We start from the raw sequence: 21630 nt of genomic DNA on the forward strand, positions 1-21630 counted from the left end.
ACACGAGTGTCTTCGCATCAGAAGCAAGACGGGGTGAGGGGCCCACCGGCATCTTCGATGCCGCGCTGGGCTCCCACCAATGCAGCAAGGTGAGGCGAGGAAGTCACAGGATGGCCTGTGCAGAGGGTCCGACGGGATCTACTTAAAACTCTGCTAGAACAAACAGCAGGCGAGTCCGGGAAACCCTGCAGGCTGCAGGATGAATCACAAATGCTCCCGTTTGTGCTTGTTGGAGAGACGCTGTCCTTTCCCTCACCCCCACGGGGTAGCTTCTCCAGACACAGAACTTGGGACTGGGGCTCTGACCTTTCGAGACTTCCGCTCCGCTCTCCTGTGGCCTGCGTGCTTCCCATCACTGCTCCCGTCGGTGGAGTGTGCTTTCTCTAGCTCCTTGCAACATCTGCTCTTTGTCTTTAGTGTCCTCCAGTACTTTTTGTCTGCTTGCTTTTTAAACATTTTACCTTTAAGTAATCTCTACACCCAACAGGGGCTCCAACTCTCAACCCCGAGATCCCCGCCAGAGCCAGCCGGGCCCCATGTCACGTAGTTTTCACTTGACGTGCACAGTCCTGACCTTTTAGCACTTATTCACCTGGGATATTCCCTGAGCTTCCTTGACTTGTGGTTTGGTTTGTGTCATTAATTTTGGAAAAGTCTCAATGATGCATATTTCAAATCTTTCTCCTGCTCCCTTCCCTGTCCCCTGTGTGTCACACCTTCTTGCGATTGCCCCACAACGCCAGGGCGTCCTGTTCTGCTTCTTTAACTCTGGTTTCTCGTTGCTTTTCCATCTGGGAAGTTTCTATTGACGAACCGGAAAGCCTTCTTGGGGTTTTGTCCCTCGGCCGGGTCGGGTCTCTCAAAGCATCTGTTCCCATTAGGGGTTCTTGGGCCCAGTACTTCTGCAGGTGCCCCGCTCACCGTCCCCACTGTCCTCCCACGGCGGCCCCGTTACCGCAGCTGCCTCCCACCGCACCCGCACCCGCTGCCACTTCACAGGGGCCTGAGCCCTGGGCGGGGACCTCAAGCACTTCTCGGCCGCCGTCCCCTCCGTGGGACAGGCGGTGGCTCCGGGAGGCCTTTCTCTCAGGAGCCGATGTCCCTGCTGGAGGCCGCTCGGCTCAGTGGCGAACCCAGAGGCGCTATGCTGCCCACGGCCCCCCAGGCGCGAAGGGGGCCCTCTGATCCTCACCATGGGAGCCTGCCCGTCCTCAGCGCCTGACTCCTGCTGCGCAGCCTCTGCTCCACACGGTGACTCTCGGCCTCTGCCTGTGTCCCCAACCCCGACCTCAAGTCTCTGACGGATCTGAGGGGCCTGGACGGGAGTCTGTCTGCCTTTTTTAGTCATTAAGAAGGAAGACAGGGGGAGGGCAGGACTCCCGGGCTCTTGACGGGTCAGGGCAGAAACCAGAAGTCTCCGGCGGGCCCCTCTGCCGGTGCGCAGCCAGCCCGTAAGGGATGTGGGGTGCACATGGGGCGCACACGGGGCGCGGGCGTCTGTTGCAACGCTCGGCAATGACCAGACAGGGCCTAGGCCCCCACAGCTCTGGTGGACAGGGACAACGATCAGGGCCCACGCTGCGAGTGAACTGCTCCGAGATGCTAGATAATGCAAATCATCCTTTAGCGACAGAAAGCGGATTGGCGGTCCCCGGAGATGGGGCCCGGGGGGCGGAGCGGACGGTGACTGCTGGGGACCTCGTGGCTGAATATGTCACAACCTACCGCACTTTACACTGTATGTGCGCTCGGTGGGCGTCGCGTCAGTTATCCCGCAATGAAGCCGCTGTTAAGAGAAAATCACATCAGCTTCATGTAACACTTAGGGGTTGATTACAGAACATCTACAACTACTTTTGTCCCTGCAAAAGAAAAAATAGACTTTACCCCAAGATTTTTATTCTTCATCTTATTTATCTGGGGGGGGGGGGGGGGGAGCCGAGCTGAGCGTGGAGCCTGACCCGGGCAGGGCTCCAGCTCACGACCCCGAGATCAGGACCCAAGCTGAAACCAAGAGTCGGGCGCCGAACGGACTTGAGCCACCTCAGGCGTCCCAATTTTATTTTTATTTATTGAAAATTAATTCAGAGCTACAAGACCTCTGTAACACACATGCACTGTAGAAAAAATGATTATATTTTTTAACAGATATACCACAACTTACCCACCTGGACAAATAAGCGCTGCTTCCACCAAAACACAGACTGTGAGAATAAACGTGCTTGTTCTGGTGTGTGGCCATTTACACAATATGGTTTTTGGACCGTCTCCTGGATTTGAAATTACTTCAGTCCCAATTTATGAGCAACATAAGAAAGCTACTTTTATTGCTTTATGATCACACCTGGTAAATGAAATGCTTATTGCATTTCCCACTTCAAAGCTGGGATTTCCGAAATGTATTTGAAAACAACACAATTTCGACACCGTGGAACGCTGCCGCCTTTTGACAATTTCCTTGGTGGGTATTTTTTCCGAGAACATTATCTTGGAACAAAATTGGCTTTGTCTTCCCTCCCACGGAACATACACGCTGAGGAATCGGTCATCGCAGAAAAATACAGCTGCGTGTTTGTAAGTGGAAGAGGGACGAGGGCGTGAAGTGAGTAAAATACGGGTAAGCAAGAAGCCCGACCTTGACACGGGCAAAAATCTCTCAGTTCCCCGATTTGATCACCATATGCCCTCACCCACCCTTGCAACAGCTCCTCCTCTTTAGCGTTTTCTGTAGGACGCTTCAACTGCGTAACGTAGCCCCGTGAACAGAAGGGCCGTACGACGCCTTACAGACGCGTGGGCTGTGCGTGTGCGAGCTGGCCCGCCCGGAGACCACTGTCCACCGCCCACGACGGGGAGTTTGTTCTCCCATGTTCCACACACGGGACCTAACTGCGTGGGGCAGGGCTGGCTTGTGCTCCGGGACGGCCCCAGGGCATGAGTCCTCTGTGGCTCTCGGGTCCCCGGTGTCCGCCCCCAGCCTGGGTCAGCTGCTCCTGCGTGCACAGGGCCCACCCACCCCGCTTCACAAGCAGGGTGCCCACAGACCCCTCGGGCAGCGGGGGCCCGGGGCACTCGCACGACCGCTCACGTCATGCTTTCCTGTTTGCTGTCCTATTTTATATCCCAGCCAGTACGCGTAGGTCCCAACAGAACCCACGTCGCAGAGCTTCCTTCCCAAATCTAATAGTTGTGAAATGGCATTTCCATTTTGCCTTAACTTTTTTTTTTTTTTAATTTCTACATTTATTTCATTGTTGACTATCCAAGGTTTCCCCCTGGTGACACACCTAATCACTCCTGCCGCCCAGTCCCGACTCTCTGGTGGGAATGTGGAATTCCGTGGATTACGAACGCGGCCACGACCACCTGCGGTTTGTCATTTCGCCTCTTTGAGGCTGTCCTAGTCCTACACGGCTACGAACCTGTACCCTGAACGTCGCTGAACGTGTCCATCTTTCCCAGTACGGTCAACGCATCGTCTGTGGAGAGCTAACAAACACAACGTCGTATAAATGTGCTCTAGATTTTGGGTTAATGCTTTTTATTTCACATGCGGCCCGGACTGTGTTTGGTGTGAGGCAGCACCGGATTCATTTCTGTTCCGTGTGACTTTAAACACGTGACGTTTTCAGAGAAGCTTGAATCACCGTGACGTGTGTCCCACCTCACTGGTCAACTCCTCCGTCCCAAGCGAATCCCGCACACCACCTGCCACCGCCCTGCCAGGCTCAAGGGGCACCCCGGTTCCCCCCTTCCCCCTCGTTTCATTGGCACCTCATCATCCCTGCCCTTTGCCTCACATAACTTTAGGAATCAGAGGCCCAATTCTACAAAAAAAAAAAAAAACTCAGGGGTGATTTGCATTGAAATAGCATCAAATCATCTTGTCAACATGGGGAAAACTGACGTATTTACAACATCGCCTCTTCCTGTTGGTGCACAGGGGTCTCTCACTTTACCGCTTTCAATGTGTTTATTGAAGTTTTTAAGTCTTTCCATGGGTGATTTCATCTGTCGGATGTCCCCCACTCGGCACCTTTTGTCTTTGTCGTTAGCATCAAGCGGAAAATTTTCAAATACTGGGTGATGGACTGCGATGGTTCCAAAATTTTACACCTATTAAAAAAACTACTAAAAAACTACTTCTGTTCCGGTTCTTACTTACTACACTTCCCAACCCCCTTACAGTAATCACTTGTAGTCATTCCTTCTTTTCTTCTTTGTGGTGACCCTCGAAGTCCTACTCTGTGTATTTAAGACAAATAGAAACTGAAGCCCCTCCGTCCGGACGCTGCAGCCCATAGGTCTCTGTCGGCATTAGCCCATTTCGAAAGCCCCCCCCCCCCCCGTGACTGTCATCCCCTCAGCACCCCGAGTTCTGGGGAGAACCACCCTTGTTCACCAGACCCTACCCCTGAGAGAGGGCGACATGAGCTCACGGGCCTGGCTCCTTCCTCCCGGCCCCCCGCAGCTCAAAGCAACTGCAGACACCCCGACTTCTGCTCCACAGCCCGCATCAGGGCGAGGGGCACAGTGCCGAGTGCTAGGGGCCCTGTTTCCCGGTGGGGACCCTCCTGAACCCACAAAGCCCGCCGGCATCACCTGCACCTCACACAGCTCCCACAGCCCCCAAGCTGCCTAATCTAATTTGTGACTAAAACGCTTTAAAATGTTCTCATAAAATTAGCTTTCAACTACTCAACAGGGGCAGCCCGGGTGGCTCAGCGGTTAGCGCCGCCTTCACCCCAGGGTGTGACCCCGGGGGCCGGGGATCGAGTCCCACGTCAGGCTCCCTGCATGGAGCCTGCTTCTCCCTCTGCCTGGTTCTCTGCCTCTCTGTTTCTCATGAATAAATAAAATCCTTTAAAAATAAATAAATAAAATAAAACAAACTACTCAACACTTGCATGTGATTTCATTCTCAGCTTCTTCCCACCACACGGACCATATACCACCCATGACATAGAACAATCGAGGTGTTCTCATTTTCTGAAGTAACCTATTAATTAAGAGAAACCAGAAAAATCTATGCATAGTAAGCGAGACACATTTTAGAGGCATTCTGATTAAATTACAGCAATAGAAGTTTTGCCTTTGTGATTTTTAAAATATTTAAGTAATCTCTGCACCCAACGTGGGGCTCAAACTCATGACCCCAAGATCAAAAGTCGCACACTCTTCCAACAGAGCCAGCCAGGAGCCCCACCTCCGTAACTCTTTATACTAATAGGTAAACTTCTACATGTAACTGTGAAAACTGGACAACCATCACATGTTCTAAGATAAGAAAGAGAAGTAATCTGGGGACTGAACGAAGGCAGCGAGCCCAATCAGTCTGAAGAGGGGGCGCCGCAGGCAGAGACCTACGGACACCTCCCACACCTCCCGAGGTTCCCACACCTGCTGCCACGCCTCGCCCACGGGGTAAGAAGGAAGGGCCAATCCAGATGCGCAGTCTCCAGGGGGTGAACACGGCCTACTGCCTGTAACTGCAGTTGTCGCAAACTTTCAAATAAGCTTAACTGTCGTTAAGAACAAGACAAGCGTCTCCCGAAACTCAGGAACCTGGACAATGCCGCACCTGCATTATTATATCAAATCATTAACTCCCTCCAGAAACGGCCGGGGCGGTGATGCTGGAATGGAGAAGCGTAATTACCTGTCACTTCACGTTAGCCTGACGGACAGACAGGAAATAGAACAAAACTCATCTTTTAAGTCTAAAGTCACAACTTTTCAAGTGGGCAATACTATAATTTGACTCCTACATCATTGTGGTGTTTAGCAGCCATTACCGGTATTTAACCAAAGCAAAACATTTTTGAAAATAAATATTAAAAAAAAAAGAGACTCCTGATAAAATAAAACTTTTACAACAGTGATTATGGAACATGGATTTTTAATGAATTTCATATTGCAATGAAGACATTCAACACTTAAAAACAATTACATCAATACAATAAAAACACTTGCTTCTACACAACATTTATAAATGCATACTCCCCCCAAAGAAACTTGTATTTCACAGATTTAAGCAACAAATGATTTACATAGGATTCTTCAAATTCCAAAATATGTACAGAATTTTTGTCTCTCCAGAAACTGATGTGCAGTGGTTGAGGAAGAGTGCTGTTTTGTCCAACAACATAGTTCTTATGAAGTTCTCTATCAGTACACATTTTCCAGTAACCACACATTTTCCTTCCATTATTAAATGAAATTCTGGACACGTGAGCATATAAGACAAAACCACTCCCATTTCCAAACACTATTTCAGATGAGATTGCGTGTGGCTGATCACGGGACTTAATCTGAGCCACACAGGTACCTCCGCGCACAGACTCCCACACATTCACACACACGCACACACACGCACTCTCTAACCCAAATCTCCGGGACTCCGGACAACACCGCCATGAAGGTCACAGGAGCAGCTGAATGGCCGCTGCGCAGGTGAGCAGCAGGTGCCCTATCCTGAGAACTGACGCACACACAACAAGGCCCGCCCTGAGGAGGGGAGGGCGGAGTGGGGAGGAGGTGAGCAGCTGCCGGGCGGGCGCCGCGCAGAGGGCGCTGGGCCGCAGAGCACTGAATGAACATCAGAAAGGGAGTTAAAAGCTTCAAATGTTTTTAATCTGGCAGAGATCTGGTTTTTAAGTTTGATCTGCTTGTTTACCTTTTTCAGTGTTCCTGACAATGATTCTAAGACACCCAGACATTCAAATTAAAATCCAACAGGAGCCCAAAAGCACGGACGCTCAGCTTACTGTCTCAAAGCCGCTGGGGCGCCGCCGCGGGGGAGGGGGCACTCGGGTCAGCGGGGGCGGGACACAGATGTTCCGGCCCATGTTCCCAATGTGACGCGAGCAGGTGCCAGGCTTTGGGAAGACAGCTGCTCACAAGCATCTGTCTGTCATTCGGTCTAGTTGGCAACCTCAGCTCTAACTACATCACGATGGGTTTCTCCTGGCCCTTCTTCCCTTCCAGACTATGTAGGTCATTTCAGAATACTCCAGATACTTCAGGGTTGAAGCTCCTAAGATGAGCTACCGCACGTAGGACCTAAGCAGAGGAGCCTGAGGCGAGGCGCGTTCACGCAGGCCCGTGGGCAGCACGCATGCTCTGCCGACATCACACCTCGCCGAATGGTGCTCCACCAGCTGTCACCACCTGGAGTGGGGGGCACCCGTGATTGCTGTCATTGTTACCCTCTGTGCCTCTCCAAGTGGACACAAAGACTTAAAAAGAGGAGGGCAGTACACGGACATGGCTCTTTATCAAAACCATAACTGAGCAAGAAACAAACTCACGAACACCAGACGACAGTAACGCCTAAGAAGGCAAGAGTGACAGGCTCGCCCAGGCAGTGAAAGGACTGGCACTGAGAGGTGTCCCAGCTGCCGAAACAGGAGCACCTTGGTACCCCGCGAAGCATGGTTTCGGCTCCCACCTTGTCAGCTAATGTGAGAGCTTTCCTCCTCGGATGCGCCTGCTGTGATTGTCTTCCTTCCCCTCCTAACTGAATTCGGCATTCCAGCTATAAGTCAAAAGTGCTCTAGCTAGGCAACAGTGAGACTCCGTTTTCCAAATACATTGATTTTTGAGGTAGTACTCATTTATTTGCATTGTTGGCTCTCAAACACCACCAAGGAAGTGAACTCATTTAGTAATATGCAAACCAAAGTGTAGAAAATAAATAAGGTTTTGTCTTCAGGTAGCAGGCAGGGTCTTCTTAAAAGCTCAAGTCACATTCACTGGATAACTCATTTGTAACTTCTAAAAACTGTTTATAACCACAGCTATAAACTAAAGTGCTTTAAATTTTGCTTAATATCTGAAATCAGTGATGAGAATCATCCTATTTTTGAATTTGCTAATCTGAGACCTCAGGAGATTGAAATGATTTTCTATAAAAAGAGCAGAAACATTTTCTTTTCAAAAAAACTTTCCAAACATTGCAAAGTCGGCATTGTTTTTGTTAACTTCTAAATTCCAGGTAAATTTTACATTAACTATACCAGAATACAGAGGTGAAGCTGAGTTACACACAGCACATGCGAAACCCTCAAACAGAAGTAAACATGAAATCTTCCGTCACGCCCGCCATCTGTCAGCCCCTGCAAACGCAGCCCCGGGCCCGTCCCAGTACAAGGTAGGTATGTCTAATTACTCCAGAAATGCCACAGACTGCGTACGCCTCACAGTAAGTACACAGGTTCACACTGAACTCACGCAAACGTAATGCCCTCCCGTCACCTGTCAATCACCCGGAACTCACAACACACGACGTGCTACAGGGAAGGGGCTTCATGTCCACTGACCAGAGGGTGCCGACACACACACGAGACGAAAATAAGACATGTGACCATACATTTTGCTGTACATTTCATGCAAGCTCGGTACAATGAGAAAAGAACATACAAACCGCCCTTTCCAGGGTGCAACTCTCACAAAAAGGGCTTGACCAATATGAGAAAAGTGGCAGCGGTCCACAGGTCCATGGCCAACTACGTCGCAGAGGACGCCGGCAACCTTATTTCTCTTGTAACAATGCAGGGATGTTGATGCTCCAGCCAATGGCCTGCCTGTCAAAGCCACAGGTGAACAGATTGCACATGGGGTGGTCCTCGCTCCACGCCGAGCAGCACACCATTCTTCTGTGGCCCTGTTTCCAATCACACAAACCACAGTTAGTACGTCATTCCCGGAGCATCCGCACCATAAAGCCTCAGCCAAGTTAACAACTACGCCACTCAACACAACTGACTTCAAAGGAAAAAACTGAACAGGCAGCTTCAGTCCGCATGGCAACGAGCTTCAGTGACGCGCCGTGGGCACGCGGGGACAAAGCAAGGGACGTCAGAACAGATAATCAAATCAAATCAGGGAGACGCACACCGGAAGTACTTTGGGATTCATTAAAAAAAAAAAGTAAGATTACGGTCAGAAAAAAAGAACAAATGATGAATTTGAAGTTTTTTAATGAGGCTACATAATATTTGGGAACATATTAAACAAAACTCATTTAAAGACCTCAAAGACCGGGATCCCTGGGTGGCGCAGCGGTTTAGCGCCTGCCTTTGGCCCAGGGCGCAATCCTAGAGACCCGGGATCGAATCCCACATCGGGCTCCTGGTGCATGGAGCCTGCTTCTCCCTCTGCCTATGTCTCCGCCTCTCTCTCTCTCAATGTGTGACTATCATAAATAAATAAAAAATTTAAAAAAAAAAGAAAAAAGACCTCAAAGACCATTTTAACAAATAACTAACTCAGGTAATAAGGGACCCAGAGAAATATATTTGGTACCAAATAAAACAAGGATAAAATAAATGGCCTTTTCAAGTAAATTCCTGCCACCTTCAGAATTCCAGCTAAATATCAGGACGTTGAAAAAAAATCATTGCAAATCATTAGCAAAGTTTATAATGTGATGTACGTGGTGTACGTGTACAGAGACACGGGCAGTGCCTTCAGACGTGTGCATACGTTCCAGGTTAACAAGGTCGCTCTGTGCTGCTGCTACTAGGGCATCACACAATGAAGTACAAGAACCAGGATTAAGAGAAGCTGACAAATTTATTAAGTAAAAGAAACATTCCAAAGAATGACACCAAAGTTCCCTCCGCAAAAACATCCCCATGTGAACAGTGCTGTCTACACGAGACAACAGGGCACACGATAAAGATACTGCAAGTGCAAGGCCACGTAACAAAGGGTTGAGAGCAACCTTCTATCACTTCTTCGTTACGAATCTAAAGAAAAGGAGGGAACAACGCATCCACTAACTGGTAGTAAAATCGAGAGTCTGCACAGGAACCAGTTAAAGATGATCACTCAATTCAAGGCATTCACAGTAGAAACACTGAGATGAGTGCTGAGTAAGTGGGTATGGAAAAGAGAACCCCTGGCACCCAGAACGTGGGTCTGCACACGCCCAGGACAGAGCTGGAAGCCAAGTCAGGTTTGGAGTCCAGCCTCCCATCTCCCAGGGACCACCTGAACACGCACCGACGTGCCTGGGGCTCGTGTCCGAAGAGGTTCTGTGAGCATGAGGGCTCCCAAAGCCCACGCCCTCCCTCGTCACAGTGTACACAGCCTCGGCAGGGGCGCTGACACCCACCACGGGAGCCTGTGTCCTCGCCGTACACATCTCACATTCACCTGCATGTGAGCCTCCCCGCTCTGTCCCTCCCAGCACCCTACGGAGCTCACCTTGCTTCAAACACACTTTGGGAAATGCCACTCACACTCTCCCCAAAGTAAGACAAGTTTACGCTGTTAGCCACCTCCTCTCTCGCTACCAGTTCAAAGAAGGGTTGTTTTGTTTCCTTTTTTAAACCCAGCAGCTGAAAGAAGCCAGGGATTTCCAGCTGTGGTTCTATGACACTGAAAACCACGTCTGCGTATCTGAGGAAGCATTACCAGCTCAGAACGCAGAGACATGCTATTCACTAATGTTAAAGACTAGTCTACTTAACACAACGCTTTGAGAACAAATCCAAACACAATAAATTCTGCAGTCTCAACAAGGCTGAAAGTTTACAAATAACTAAAAATGTCATGCTCTCTGCCAAATAGATAAATAAAATCTTAAATAAAAAATAAAATCACTTCCCTGGAATAAATACCACCAGGCATCTCTTAGAACTCCATGTTTTTTTTTTTGAAGAAAATCTTCCCAAAGTCAGGAAGCCACACACGCACAACCCTGTTTCAGGCACACCTCTCACGCGCTGCACACAGACTGGGGGAACACGGGCACCTCCGCAAGGGGATCCAGCGTGTTAACAATGCAGTGGGGGCACACCAGACTCTCCACGGGTACCAAGCATGAGAAATTCCCTGTTATCAGGTGTGACGCTCCTATTAGATACTCTAACTTCACGAGTAGTTTTCACTGACATGTACTCAAATAAAAGTTCAATAACCCACTTCCAACAGTATGCACAGAAGCCCTAAAAGGGGAGAACAGATGAGAGGCCTTTCACAAAAGGTTGGTGCCACTTAAAGAAAAGGTGTCAGGACGCCCGGGTGGTGAGCATCTGCCTCCGGCTCAGAGCGTGATCCTGGAGACCCGGGATCGAGTCCCACATCAGGCTCCCTGCATGGAGCCTGCTTCTTCCTCTGCCTATGTCTCTGCCTCTCTCTGTGCCTCTCATGAAAATAAAATCTCTAAAAAATAAAAAAATAAAAGCTGTCTCCATGTTGACAGAACCCCTTCATAATCGTCCTCTGAAAACACCCTAGGTCAACAGTTCCTAAAGCCGCCCTCACCCGCTAAGCTGGCCTGCAGGCTGTACTGTGAGGCTGTGCAGGAAGATGAGACAGGGTGTCCCCACAAAGGTCAGCAGAGCCGCGGCCATAGGGTGGCAAGGGTGGTGGGCGCTGAGGGGCACAGACACGCTGACCACAGGCTCAGGGGACACATGAAGGCACGGGCTTGCCATACAGCTCAGTGTCACAGTGACACACTGCAGAGGCCAAAGGACAAAAGAACAGGGGCTGTGGGGTGGGGCCCCACAGAGCACGGAGCCTGCAGAGGTGCTGCTCGGCCGGAGGACGGGTCTTTATCACAGTGACCTCCACTCCCCAAAGGAGGAGCTGGTAATTCACACACTTTGCGCCTCTCCCCACACTTTAAACCGCCCCAGAGCTACCTAAGGACAGGGGCCCGGATGGCCCTCCGAGATCCCACATCAGCAGGGCTGAGCTGGCACCACAAGCCGAGCACCAACCAACTCCCAGCATGGATGCAGACACCTGGTGGGCGGTCCAGCCAGCACCGCGGACACCGGCCCGCTTCCCTGCGACGCACCAGCTGAGCTGACTCACGAGAAAGCTGCATTTTCTGGTCCTGGACCTGGTTGGAAAGGTGTCTCCTGGTTGTGGGTGAAGTGAGTTCTCCTCCCAAAGGGGCCCCAGAGTCCACACCACCACTTCTGCGTATTCAATACTCATCATCTACCACACTTGCAGTTGTACACTTTCACTTGCCAAGATCCAAGTCTGCTTTCCCACGTGGAAACCACTACCACATGTGCAAACAGCCCCTCAAATCTGAGAGTGAGGAACTGAACAATCTTATTCAAGTTTTTAAAAAACCCGACACTCTCAGTTCAGATTGGGAAACACTTTCAACTTCAAATTTTATGAGCTGTGGGATCCCTGGGTGGCGCAGCGGTTTGGCGCCTGCCTTTGGCCCAGGGCGCGATCCTGGAGACCCGGGATCGAATCCCACGTCGGGCTCCCGGTGCATGAAGCCTGCTTCTCCCTCTGTCTGTGTCTCTGCCTCTCTCTCTCTCTCTGTGACTATCATAAATAAATAAAAATTAAAAAAAATTAAAAAAAAAAAAAAATTTTATGAGCTATAAATACACATCAAGTATTTCCAATGAAAATCTAGCATCCAAAGTAAAAACAAGAATACAAAATCTTTAATATCGTTATATTGATTATAGTTGCAATTATATCACCTCGTCTACCTGTATAAATTTAACATCTTATTAAAATTAGTTTCTCTTTTAAAAAAAAAAAAAAAAAAAACAACTTAAGACAGATGTGGGGCTCGCAGCATGTTTCTATCCATGGTGACCTAGGACACAGACTCCGAGATGTCAACATGCGGATCAAGAGCACACTTACCTGCCGGCTGCTTCGGGGGAGCCGCGCTAGCCTCACACCTGACATGTCAAACAACCTCACTTGTCGGTTGTCATGTGGGAGGGCAATGATTTTTTGGCCAACACAGACATTGATCCTGCAAATAAGAGATAAATTGGGTTACATACAGGGACACCTGGGTGGTTCCATGGGTTAGGGGCTGCCGGCGGCTCAGGGTGTGACCCGGGTCCCGGGATCGAGTCCCACATTGGGCTCCCTGCGTGGAGCCTGCTGCTCCCTCTGCCTGTGTTTCTGACTCTCTCTCTCTCTGTCTCTCATGAATAAGTAAATAAAATCTTCTTTAAAAAAATGTGGGTTACATACAAAACAGTGACAGCATGCGTGTCTGAGTTTACAGAGCATCCTGTAGGAGACTCCACACCATTCACATTTCAAGGCAAAACACACTAGCAAACCCAGCAGGCAACACCCAACAGCAGCATCAGAGCACAGAGACCACGTGACTCACACGTAACGTGCACACACTACACAGGAACTCAAGCATGGCCCTACAGGGGACCCGTTCTTAATCTGGAAGCTCACTGCACCAGCCTAATTTTACACTTACGTGTCAGCATACAGGACCTAACTAAATTTGCATTAGAGGATCAATAAGAATGTTCCTCTCCCCCCAAAACATCCTCCCCCAGGAGTCTAAACCACTTTTCCAAGGCTCTATTAAACACTAACATTACACGAACGAGACTCCACATTACAGTGCACCCTTTTCAAGGCACAACAAGCAGCTCTCATCACCTGTTGATGGCAGAGTCTGTGCGAATAGTCGCAATGGGGGACCTCATATTCCTTAAGTCCCAGACCTTCACCGTGCGGTCATCGCTGCCCGAAACGACATTATCTCCCACGGTGAACACGGCAGATGTCACGGTGCTGCAAGTAAAGAACACAGGTTCAGAAGACCGTCAGGGAGTTGCAGGGTACAGACAGGAGTTCCCCCCACCCGTGTAACAAGCACGTGGTCCCGCTGCCAGAGGCCCCGGCAAGGCAGGCGGACAGGATGCTGTGGACGTGGAGGCAGACAGGGGTCTCTGCTAACTGCTCCTCCTGCTTAAACCTCTCTGTGAGGGTAAACTTGCGCAAACCGAGCCTCTCCTCAGCAGACTAGAAATGAGTCCATCGTATTGTTCAACCTCCTCAGGCAATGGAGTGAAGAGAAGCTACCCGAAGACACGGATTGGACAGGACATGCCAGTATCACACCTGATAGCAGAAAATTAAGGAGAGAGAAATCCACACCAACTCTGTTTAATCAGAACACTGGAGAAAAATTTATTCAACTCAACCACTACCACCACCTCTACCTTAAAAATGTGTAAAGAGAGGCGCCTGGGGGGCTCTGTCACTTAGGCACGGACTCTTGGTATCGGCTCGGGTCATGATCTCAAGGGCATGGGATCCAGCTTCATCGGGCCCGCGCTCCACGGGGAGTCGGCCTGAGATTCTCTCTCTCTCCCTCTGCCCCTCCCCTGCTTGCACGTGTGCACGCTTGCTCTCTCCCTGCCCTGCAAATCAATCTTTAAAAAAAAAAAGGTGCAAAGAACTTAAATAGACCTTTCTCCCAGGAAGATTTATGAATGGCCAAAAAGCCCAGGAAAAGGCCGTTAACGTTACCGATCATGAGAGAAATGCACCAAACCACAGGATCCCACTCACACCCACCAGAAGGCCTACCATCAAAAGAAAAGAAAAAAAAAAAAAAAGGAAAAAACCCAAATGTTGGCAAAGACGTGGAGAAAGGGGAGCCCTCGTGCACTGCTGGTGGGAATGCAAGCTGCTGCAGCCAATCTGGAAAACAGTAAGGAGGGTCCTCAAGAAGGTAATAGGGCTGGCCTACGACCCAGCAACCCTACTCCTGGGCATACATCCCGAGGAAATGAAACAGCCTCCTGAAGAGCACCCTGCGCTCCCACGTTCACTGCAGCACTATTCCCAGTAGCCAAGACCCAGGACCCACAAGAGCGGCCGTCGCAGATGCATGGGGAAAGAAGATGCGACATGTGGACAGGTAGTGGGCTCCTACGCAGCCGTAAGAGAAGGAACTCCTGCCATCTGTCACAGGTGGACAAGCGTGGAGGACAATGTCCCACTGAGACTGCAGAGGGACCACACGGGCCGCACAGGGACCCGGGCAGGGTGAGCCAGAGCCCGCCCTGCGGGCGCCCCTCAACTCCGAGTTTCAATCTACAGGCCGTCCCGGAAACGAGGGGCGCAGGCAGGTGCAGGGGCCCCCGCAGGCTCTGAGGACCTCACCCTCTGGCCGAGCTGTGCAGACACGGGGGACTTCTCCGCAGACTCGCCTTGTCAGGGGGCCGTGGCCAAGTGAAGTTTTCGCGAACACTCGGCTAAATTAATGAAAAAAGTCTCCACAAAAGACTGTCTCACCTTATGTTAATGAAATGCTGAAAGACATTAGGTTTTTAATAAATCACAATCCTGACAGGTATTGTGGGGCATCAAAGGGAAGAGCTGGCGCCGGGCACTCGCTCGAAAGGCACCCTCAGCCTCGGTCCCATGGGGAAGCGGCTGCGCCACGACCGCTCACTGGAAAAGCTCAGACTCTGCCCAACTCCAGCCAACTCATTTATCTTGTCGCCGAGAGCAGCCGACCATGTGCTTCCAGCTGACAGCGCGGTACCTCCTCGCCGCACTCCACTGCCCGATCTGGAACATTCCGCTCCCTCCGTGGGTCTCAATCAAGGAAAGACAGCAATGCCAGCACTCCTCATTAGGACGAACAGCTGTCTTCCCAGTCACACAGAGACGCTGACTGCTTTGCATAACAATCTGCCCAAATGCATGGCTCAGAGAAGAGGCCCAGGACACCCAAGACGCCTCGGCGCACCTTCCCGGCCCGTGTCAGCAGCCTGCTCGGCTCCCCGTTTCTGTTTCAGATGGAGCTTCCCACAAACGAGCCCTAATTTTACATCCAAGCAGGACAGGGGAGCAAGCAGGTGACATAGGCCACAGGGGCAGCGCTGTTCGGGGGACACAGGTCACCCGGCCACACGGAGCATGTGTGCAGAGCCCAGCACGGCTGTGCCCCCGAGAGGCCCCCACGACAGCCCTGCGGCCCAGAGCCACCAGCAAGGCTGGAGAGAAGGCTGAGGCTGCGAGGGAGGGCCACGAGGGCCACGAGGAATGCCGCCGGGAAGGCCGCGAGGGAGGGCCGGGAAGGCATGCCACCACACCACTGCCGCCTCCCCCGCAACCGCTTCTCAGTTTCAATGATGCTGCTACCACCCCACCCGGTCTCCCAACCCATGAGCTTCTAGAGCACACGCCACTGGGAGCTCACAGATCAGGAGCCCGATGCCTGAAGGAGAGGCCGGTGGCTGTGCCCTGAGGGAACCCCGTCTCAACAGCCCTCGGTGGCTGACACCCACCAAAGCAGGCCGAGATCACAGCATTCCGAGGAAGATCCCATCGTGTCCCACAGGATCTCTTTCCAGACTGGAAATCAAGGGCTCCCAGAACAGGGTCCACAAGCAGGAGCTCCGTGCGGGACCCGGTTAGGCTGCTCGCTACAGCCTCTGCACGTCAGGGGGACGCCGCACCGCCTCACCCACGGACGCGACCACAGGGCCGTGGCTCGGCAGGGTCCTGGTCTGCGGTGACTTGTCACAGGCGTGAAGAGTCCCCTCCTCTTCACCAGTTAAAGGAGCGGGTGAGGCAGCCATCCCGCACGCCACGGTGGGGGTGACTCCCACCAGAAAACTGGGCTGCAGGGGCCTGAGGTCACCCACAGCCCAGGACTGAGTGCAAGTGAGCCTCAGGATGGTGAGTGGGAGTGCGCCCAGGCGAGGCCACAGGTCCACAGGAAGGCAACACAGATGTGACATGCAGACGCTGGCTGCACGGAACAAGACGTGTGCATGTGCATGTCATAAAACACGCCAGAACTCACCCACCCGACAGCGAGCAGCTGCTACCTTGGCCACTCTGACGAGCAGTGTCCTTTCATCAGGCTTACGATTTACTCTCCGAGGGGCAAGAAACACCAGGCCCTGGAAGCACCATGGCCAAGCACGGTCTGATGGCCTACAGCTCCGTATCTGCATGGGACAGTGACCCAGGCGACAGGCCCCTCCGCGTCGGCCTGACCCGCTGAGGATTACTGTCCCAGGGTCCTGGCGCTCACAGGCCCAACAGGACAGGCGCTGGCCTGGACCAGGGGCACAGGCCTCTCCCTAGCACACGCCGCGGGATGCCCGCTGTCGCAGTAACGGGGGCTGGGTGACAGCCACCTTTGCCCCGAGTTTCTTGAGCTTCAGCCAGACTAAACTCTCTCAAGCCAAGGTTCAGCCCTTGTGCTGCATGACTCCGAGCCAGGAACTGTCCAGAACTGCGAGTCCCAGTGCCCGGTCCTGTGTGTCCGGCGAGAAGCCCCGGAGAATGACAGGGGCAAGGACACAACACGGACGACGACCGCCATCCTCACAAGCACGGTGTCCGCAGTGCGCAGTCACGGCCTGCCTGCCCACACACGCAACTCCAGAGCATCATCACAATTACACCCCTGACGGTGTTCGACAACAGCCGGGTCTGTGTGCTCCAGGCTGGCCCCAGGACTGCTGACCACAGCCACCCCGACAGGCACCCCGTTCCCCACGTGGCCGTGTCAGTCATGCCCACGGGCCCAGGAGGTGTGCACATGCTGCGCCCCAGCCTTCTACACAGAGGAGGCTTCGTCAGACTCAGCGCATAGCAGCACACAGTCAGTACTGGGTCAAGTACCAGCACATGGTTTATTCTCTAGACTAAGCACCAGCATTCTGCTGTGTTCTCAGGACTGAGTGACATAGCACTCAGCTGCATGGACTCTGCAAAGAGTACTAACTGTCAGCACTCAGCTCATGGGAGACACAAGCTCTCCCAGGGAAGCCAACCCAAACACGCACACACCAAACCTGAGGTGCAGAGCATGAGGAGCCGCCAGGTGTGGGGCTCACACAGCACATAGGAGACTGCTAAAAACACCCAGAATCCCTCTCTGCACACACGCATGCACACACGCACACACTTGAAATCTTTTTTAAACAGTCCTGGTCTGTGAGGGACTCTGGAGAAACCACTCCGGGGAGCTCTTGAGGACAGAAAGGAAATGGAGTGTTATGCTCCTCTGGTGGCAGCACTCGCACCCACTGGGCCGATGCCAAGGCTGAGTGCGAGCGGGTGCGGGTACGGGGCTGGCAATCAGAGGCCCGGCCTGGCAGCGTGGGGCAGGGGCCAGGCGCAGACCCCGGGCAGCACCACCTTCCAGAAGCCAGCTCTGCCTTCAGGCAGCTGCTCCCCCTGTCTGCTCGCTGCACACATCACTCGGTGGTCCCGGCCCACACTTGCAGGCCGCTCCACACACACCACAGGTCCGTCTGGAGGAGTCTGCGACTGTGCAGCCAAAAGGGTTTCATCTGTGTTAACAGCCTGACGATTCTTTCTCACATCATCTCAGGGAAAAGTAAAGTGATAGCTCACAACAAAGCTGTCAAACACACTAACGGGCCCAAGTCCACGTCTGTACTAGCTACCTCTTAGCCCTCTTCAACCACGGGGGCTTGCTTACTTACACGTTACCTATATATATTATTTACTCACTATTTACTTACTTAAAAGAGCAAATAAATCTTGAATTTCCTCTTATTTTTAAAAACTGTACTCTGAATCAGAAACAGCTTTTAAATCTACCAACAGGGCTGTGAAGTGAATTCCCGGGGCCCAAGGCACAGGCTAGAAGCCACGGGTGAAGGGCAAGTGCAGGTGCTCACGCAGGAAGACTGCGAGATCTCTCCACAAAACGCCAACACCTGCAAAACGGCTGCATCTGCAGGAAAACCACAGGCTCGTCTGTGAATGTGAGGTGCGGAGCTGCCACGCAGCCACTCACGCCACACCCCGTATTCACGACCCTCTCCTGCCTCATTTCCGTGACGCCATGACAAAATAAGCACTAACTCATACAAATGACACTTCCAAAAATACAGCTTACCACGACCCCTGGGGCAGCGTCCTGGGGAGGTCCTCATCTCTCCCAACCCTGGTTCTATGGTACTGTTATCAACCACCCATGATCAGGAGTTATGTAACTCGCTAAACCTCAAAATTATTTCCAAACTACGTAATTAAAAAAAAAAAAAAAGACAACATCAGACTGCCAGGCACACAGGCAGGGAGTAGAACAGTGACAGGCGTGCAGGCTCAAAGGCATGAGAAGGCCCCGTCTTCCTACCATCACTCGCCCCCTAGAGGCCCTCTGGAGCTGTCCTCCGGTGCCAGGAGGAACGAAGTAGCACCACACATAGGTCGTTGTCTCCATCTCCTCCTCCTCCTCCTCCTCCTCCTCCTTCTCTTCCTCCTCCTCCTCTCGGACAAGGGCTTACAGGTGATCACCAAGGGTAATGTACTTCAAACCACATGCAGCCTACCCAAATCCCAGCCTCCAACATGTTCTGTCACCAGACGGCCGCCTACCCACACCAGGGGCCTGCACACAACCTGCGTCACAGACCACGCACACAATCCAACACTTAAAATCAACCACTACCCAGGTAAAAAGGCCATGCTGTCGGGCAGCCCAGGGGGCTCAGTGGTTTAGTGCTGCCTTCAGCCCAGGGTGTGACCCCGGGGTCCCAGCATCGAGTCCCATGTCGGGCTCCCCACACGGAGCCTGCTTCTCCCCCTGCCTATGTGTCTCTCCCTCTCTCTCTCTCTCTGTGTCTCATGAATAAAAAAATTTTTTTAAAAAAGGTCATACTATCAAAATGCTTTCTCTCTTCAAAAATTGCTTATCGCAAAACACAAAATTCAAAGCTATTTTCACCTTCATACATATATGACCTAGAATTTGGTATTTAGTACTTAATATCTTCTCTGAGTATTTGGGAGTAAAAGCAAATAATGTGTTAACTTTAAAGCAATCATTATTGTTCATCTAATATTTGAAAATTTTGTTAGATGTGGTATTTTGTTTTCTTTAGAAGAAAATACCAAAACTCACATTTGAAGGATAAAGTTATCATTATATGGGAAGAATTAAAGCAAAACAGAAAAAGAAACACTCTGCATTCTCAGATATTTTACCCATGTTGAGCTAATTTCAGAGTTTATTCACACTTATGAATACCGTCAGCTGGGTACAGACTGGAGTCATTGGCCACCCATGGAGGAAGCTTAATGACCAGTGACTGCCTCAACTGTCAGTCCCTTTGTATAGCAATTGAAACGAAACAAAACAAAACAAAGCATCAGAAAGGGAGGGCCTCCACCAAAACCACAGAGAAACGGTGGTGCCAGGAGGGAGGAATCTGGACCCTCTGTTAGAGAACAATCCAAATGGGCAGCTCTCGTGTTCCTCTCCAAGGAAGGACAGTTAGTGGATTTAACCTCAGGATACGTCTTCTTACCATCAAGGCCCCCTGCAGACATGTCCCTGAATACACAGCCCACATGGCCAGGGTCCGGCTGCGCTGACCGGGGGTGCAGGGCCCCAGCCCCCGGGAGTGTGCGCCAACGTACAGGGAGGGAAGGGCAGGCTACCATTCACAGCACGAGCCCTCTTGAAACAGCTCACTTACTGCATTATGCTGTCAGGGGACACACACATGAACACAGAAGGATTTCATTATTTTAGATGAAAAGCACTGGATTTCAGTTCTAACTCCTGATGAAGACAGAAATACAGGAAAACAAACTGCCAGCAGCTGAAATTCCTGACGTTCCAAAATATTTCAATTAACAGTTCTATTATTTCCAAGAAGAGTATAATTTCCCATTCTTGCTATTAGGAAAACGTGTTACATACAGTACCTAAAATTCATCTTCACGTAACTCGGTGCTCCGGCAGCGAGCCCAACACTCACAGCCACGCAGCTGCAGCAAGTAAAACCCTATTATGGTAACGTTCCTATCATGATGAAGAGCTTTCACAATACAGTGAAAAACAGAAATGGATCATATCAAGAAGTAAAAAACCATGATCTGTCCTTTCTAAACGTTTACAATGCGAACCTTAAACAGAACTTATGTCAAGGAGCTTGCTCTCTCTCCAGCAGAAACAAGGGCACACAGACTTCAAGGGGACCCATGTGGCTACTGATTCTATCCCTACAGTGAGGCGCCCCACTCAAGCTCTCCTTTTACAAAAAGGCACAGAATCCACATAGCAGCACAAGGATAACAGTAAGATGAAACGAAAAAGAAAAAATATCTCTCTCCCAGATCCTAGAGAAATCAAATTATAAAACTAGGCCAATAGTCTTGAAACCTATACCCTTACAATTTGCCTTAAAAAAAAAACCAACATATGGGGGCACCTGGGGGGCTCAGTCAGTTAAGCGTCTGCCCTCAGTGCAGGTCATGATCTCTGGGTCCTGGGATCCGGCCCCTCGTCAGGCTCCCTGCTCAGCAGGGACTTGGCTTCTCCTTCTCCCCCTCCTTGTGTGCTTTTCTCTATCTTCCTCTCTCTCAAATAAGTAAAATCTTTAAAATATAACATACTTACTAAAGAGTATGTGATGAAAAGACGCCCTAGGATAGTAAGCTCTGCACAGTGTGACTCACTTCAGGTCCAAACGAAACATGTCATGTATTTTTAAGGAACACTGCCTCTGCCTAAGCCATGATCCACGGAAAGAACACTCCACCTACGACTCTTCAGGTGACCCCAACAAGTAAGGAACAGAAAAGCTCTTCAGAACAGTGTGCTGAGTTGCGCTTTTAATGTTCAGAAAAGAAAGAGGTTAAAAGAACTCAAGGAAGTCACCATGGAAAACCAAGAGTTAGCTCCCCGACAAGAGGACAGCCCTGCAGGCATAAAAACGAGCTCCAGAGAGAACATTCTGACTTACTTCCTACGGTGACAGGCTCTGCTGGAGGCTGGAAATGCAGCCTCGGGTCTGCGACGGTAGCCGTGGCCACCAGGAACACCCGAGGGCAGCAGGGGTGTCTGTCAGGGGG

General features: G+C 51.1%; 1 protein-coding gene across 17 annotated transcripts in view; it reads right to left on the bottom strand.

Annotated features, from left to right (window-relative positions):
• The window catches only part of WDR37 (WD repeat domain 37), an 89284-nt gene that overhangs the window by 28986 nt on the left and 38668 nt on the right, over nt 1–21630 (bottom strand). For 11 of the 17 annotated variants that reach the window (XM_072825960.1, XM_072825959.1, XM_072825961.1 and 8 more), the window contains 3 exons: nt 13417–13551; nt 12643–12757; nt 1726–1786 (listed from right to left, as the gene is read on the bottom strand). In XM_072825960.1, the coding sequence (XP_072682061.1) occupies nt 1726–1786; nt 12643–12757; nt 13417–13551 (311 nt within the window). Of the gene's footprint in view, nt 1–1725; nt 1787–4095; nt 4117–5882; nt 8666–8964; nt 12310–12642; nt 12758–13416; nt 13552–21630 lie in introns of those variants that run through there. The other 6 variants (XM_072825968.1, XM_072825967.1, XM_072825970.1 and 3 more) reach the window with 4 other exon arrangements.

The sequence above is a fragment of the Canis lupus genome, chromosome 5 (assembly GCF_048164855.1).
Source record: "Canis lupus baileyi chromosome 5, mCanLup2.hap1, whole genome shotgun sequence".
In the NCBI taxonomy this organism is placed as follows: domain Eukaryota; kingdom Metazoa; phylum Chordata; class Mammalia; order Carnivora; family Canidae; genus Canis; species Canis lupus.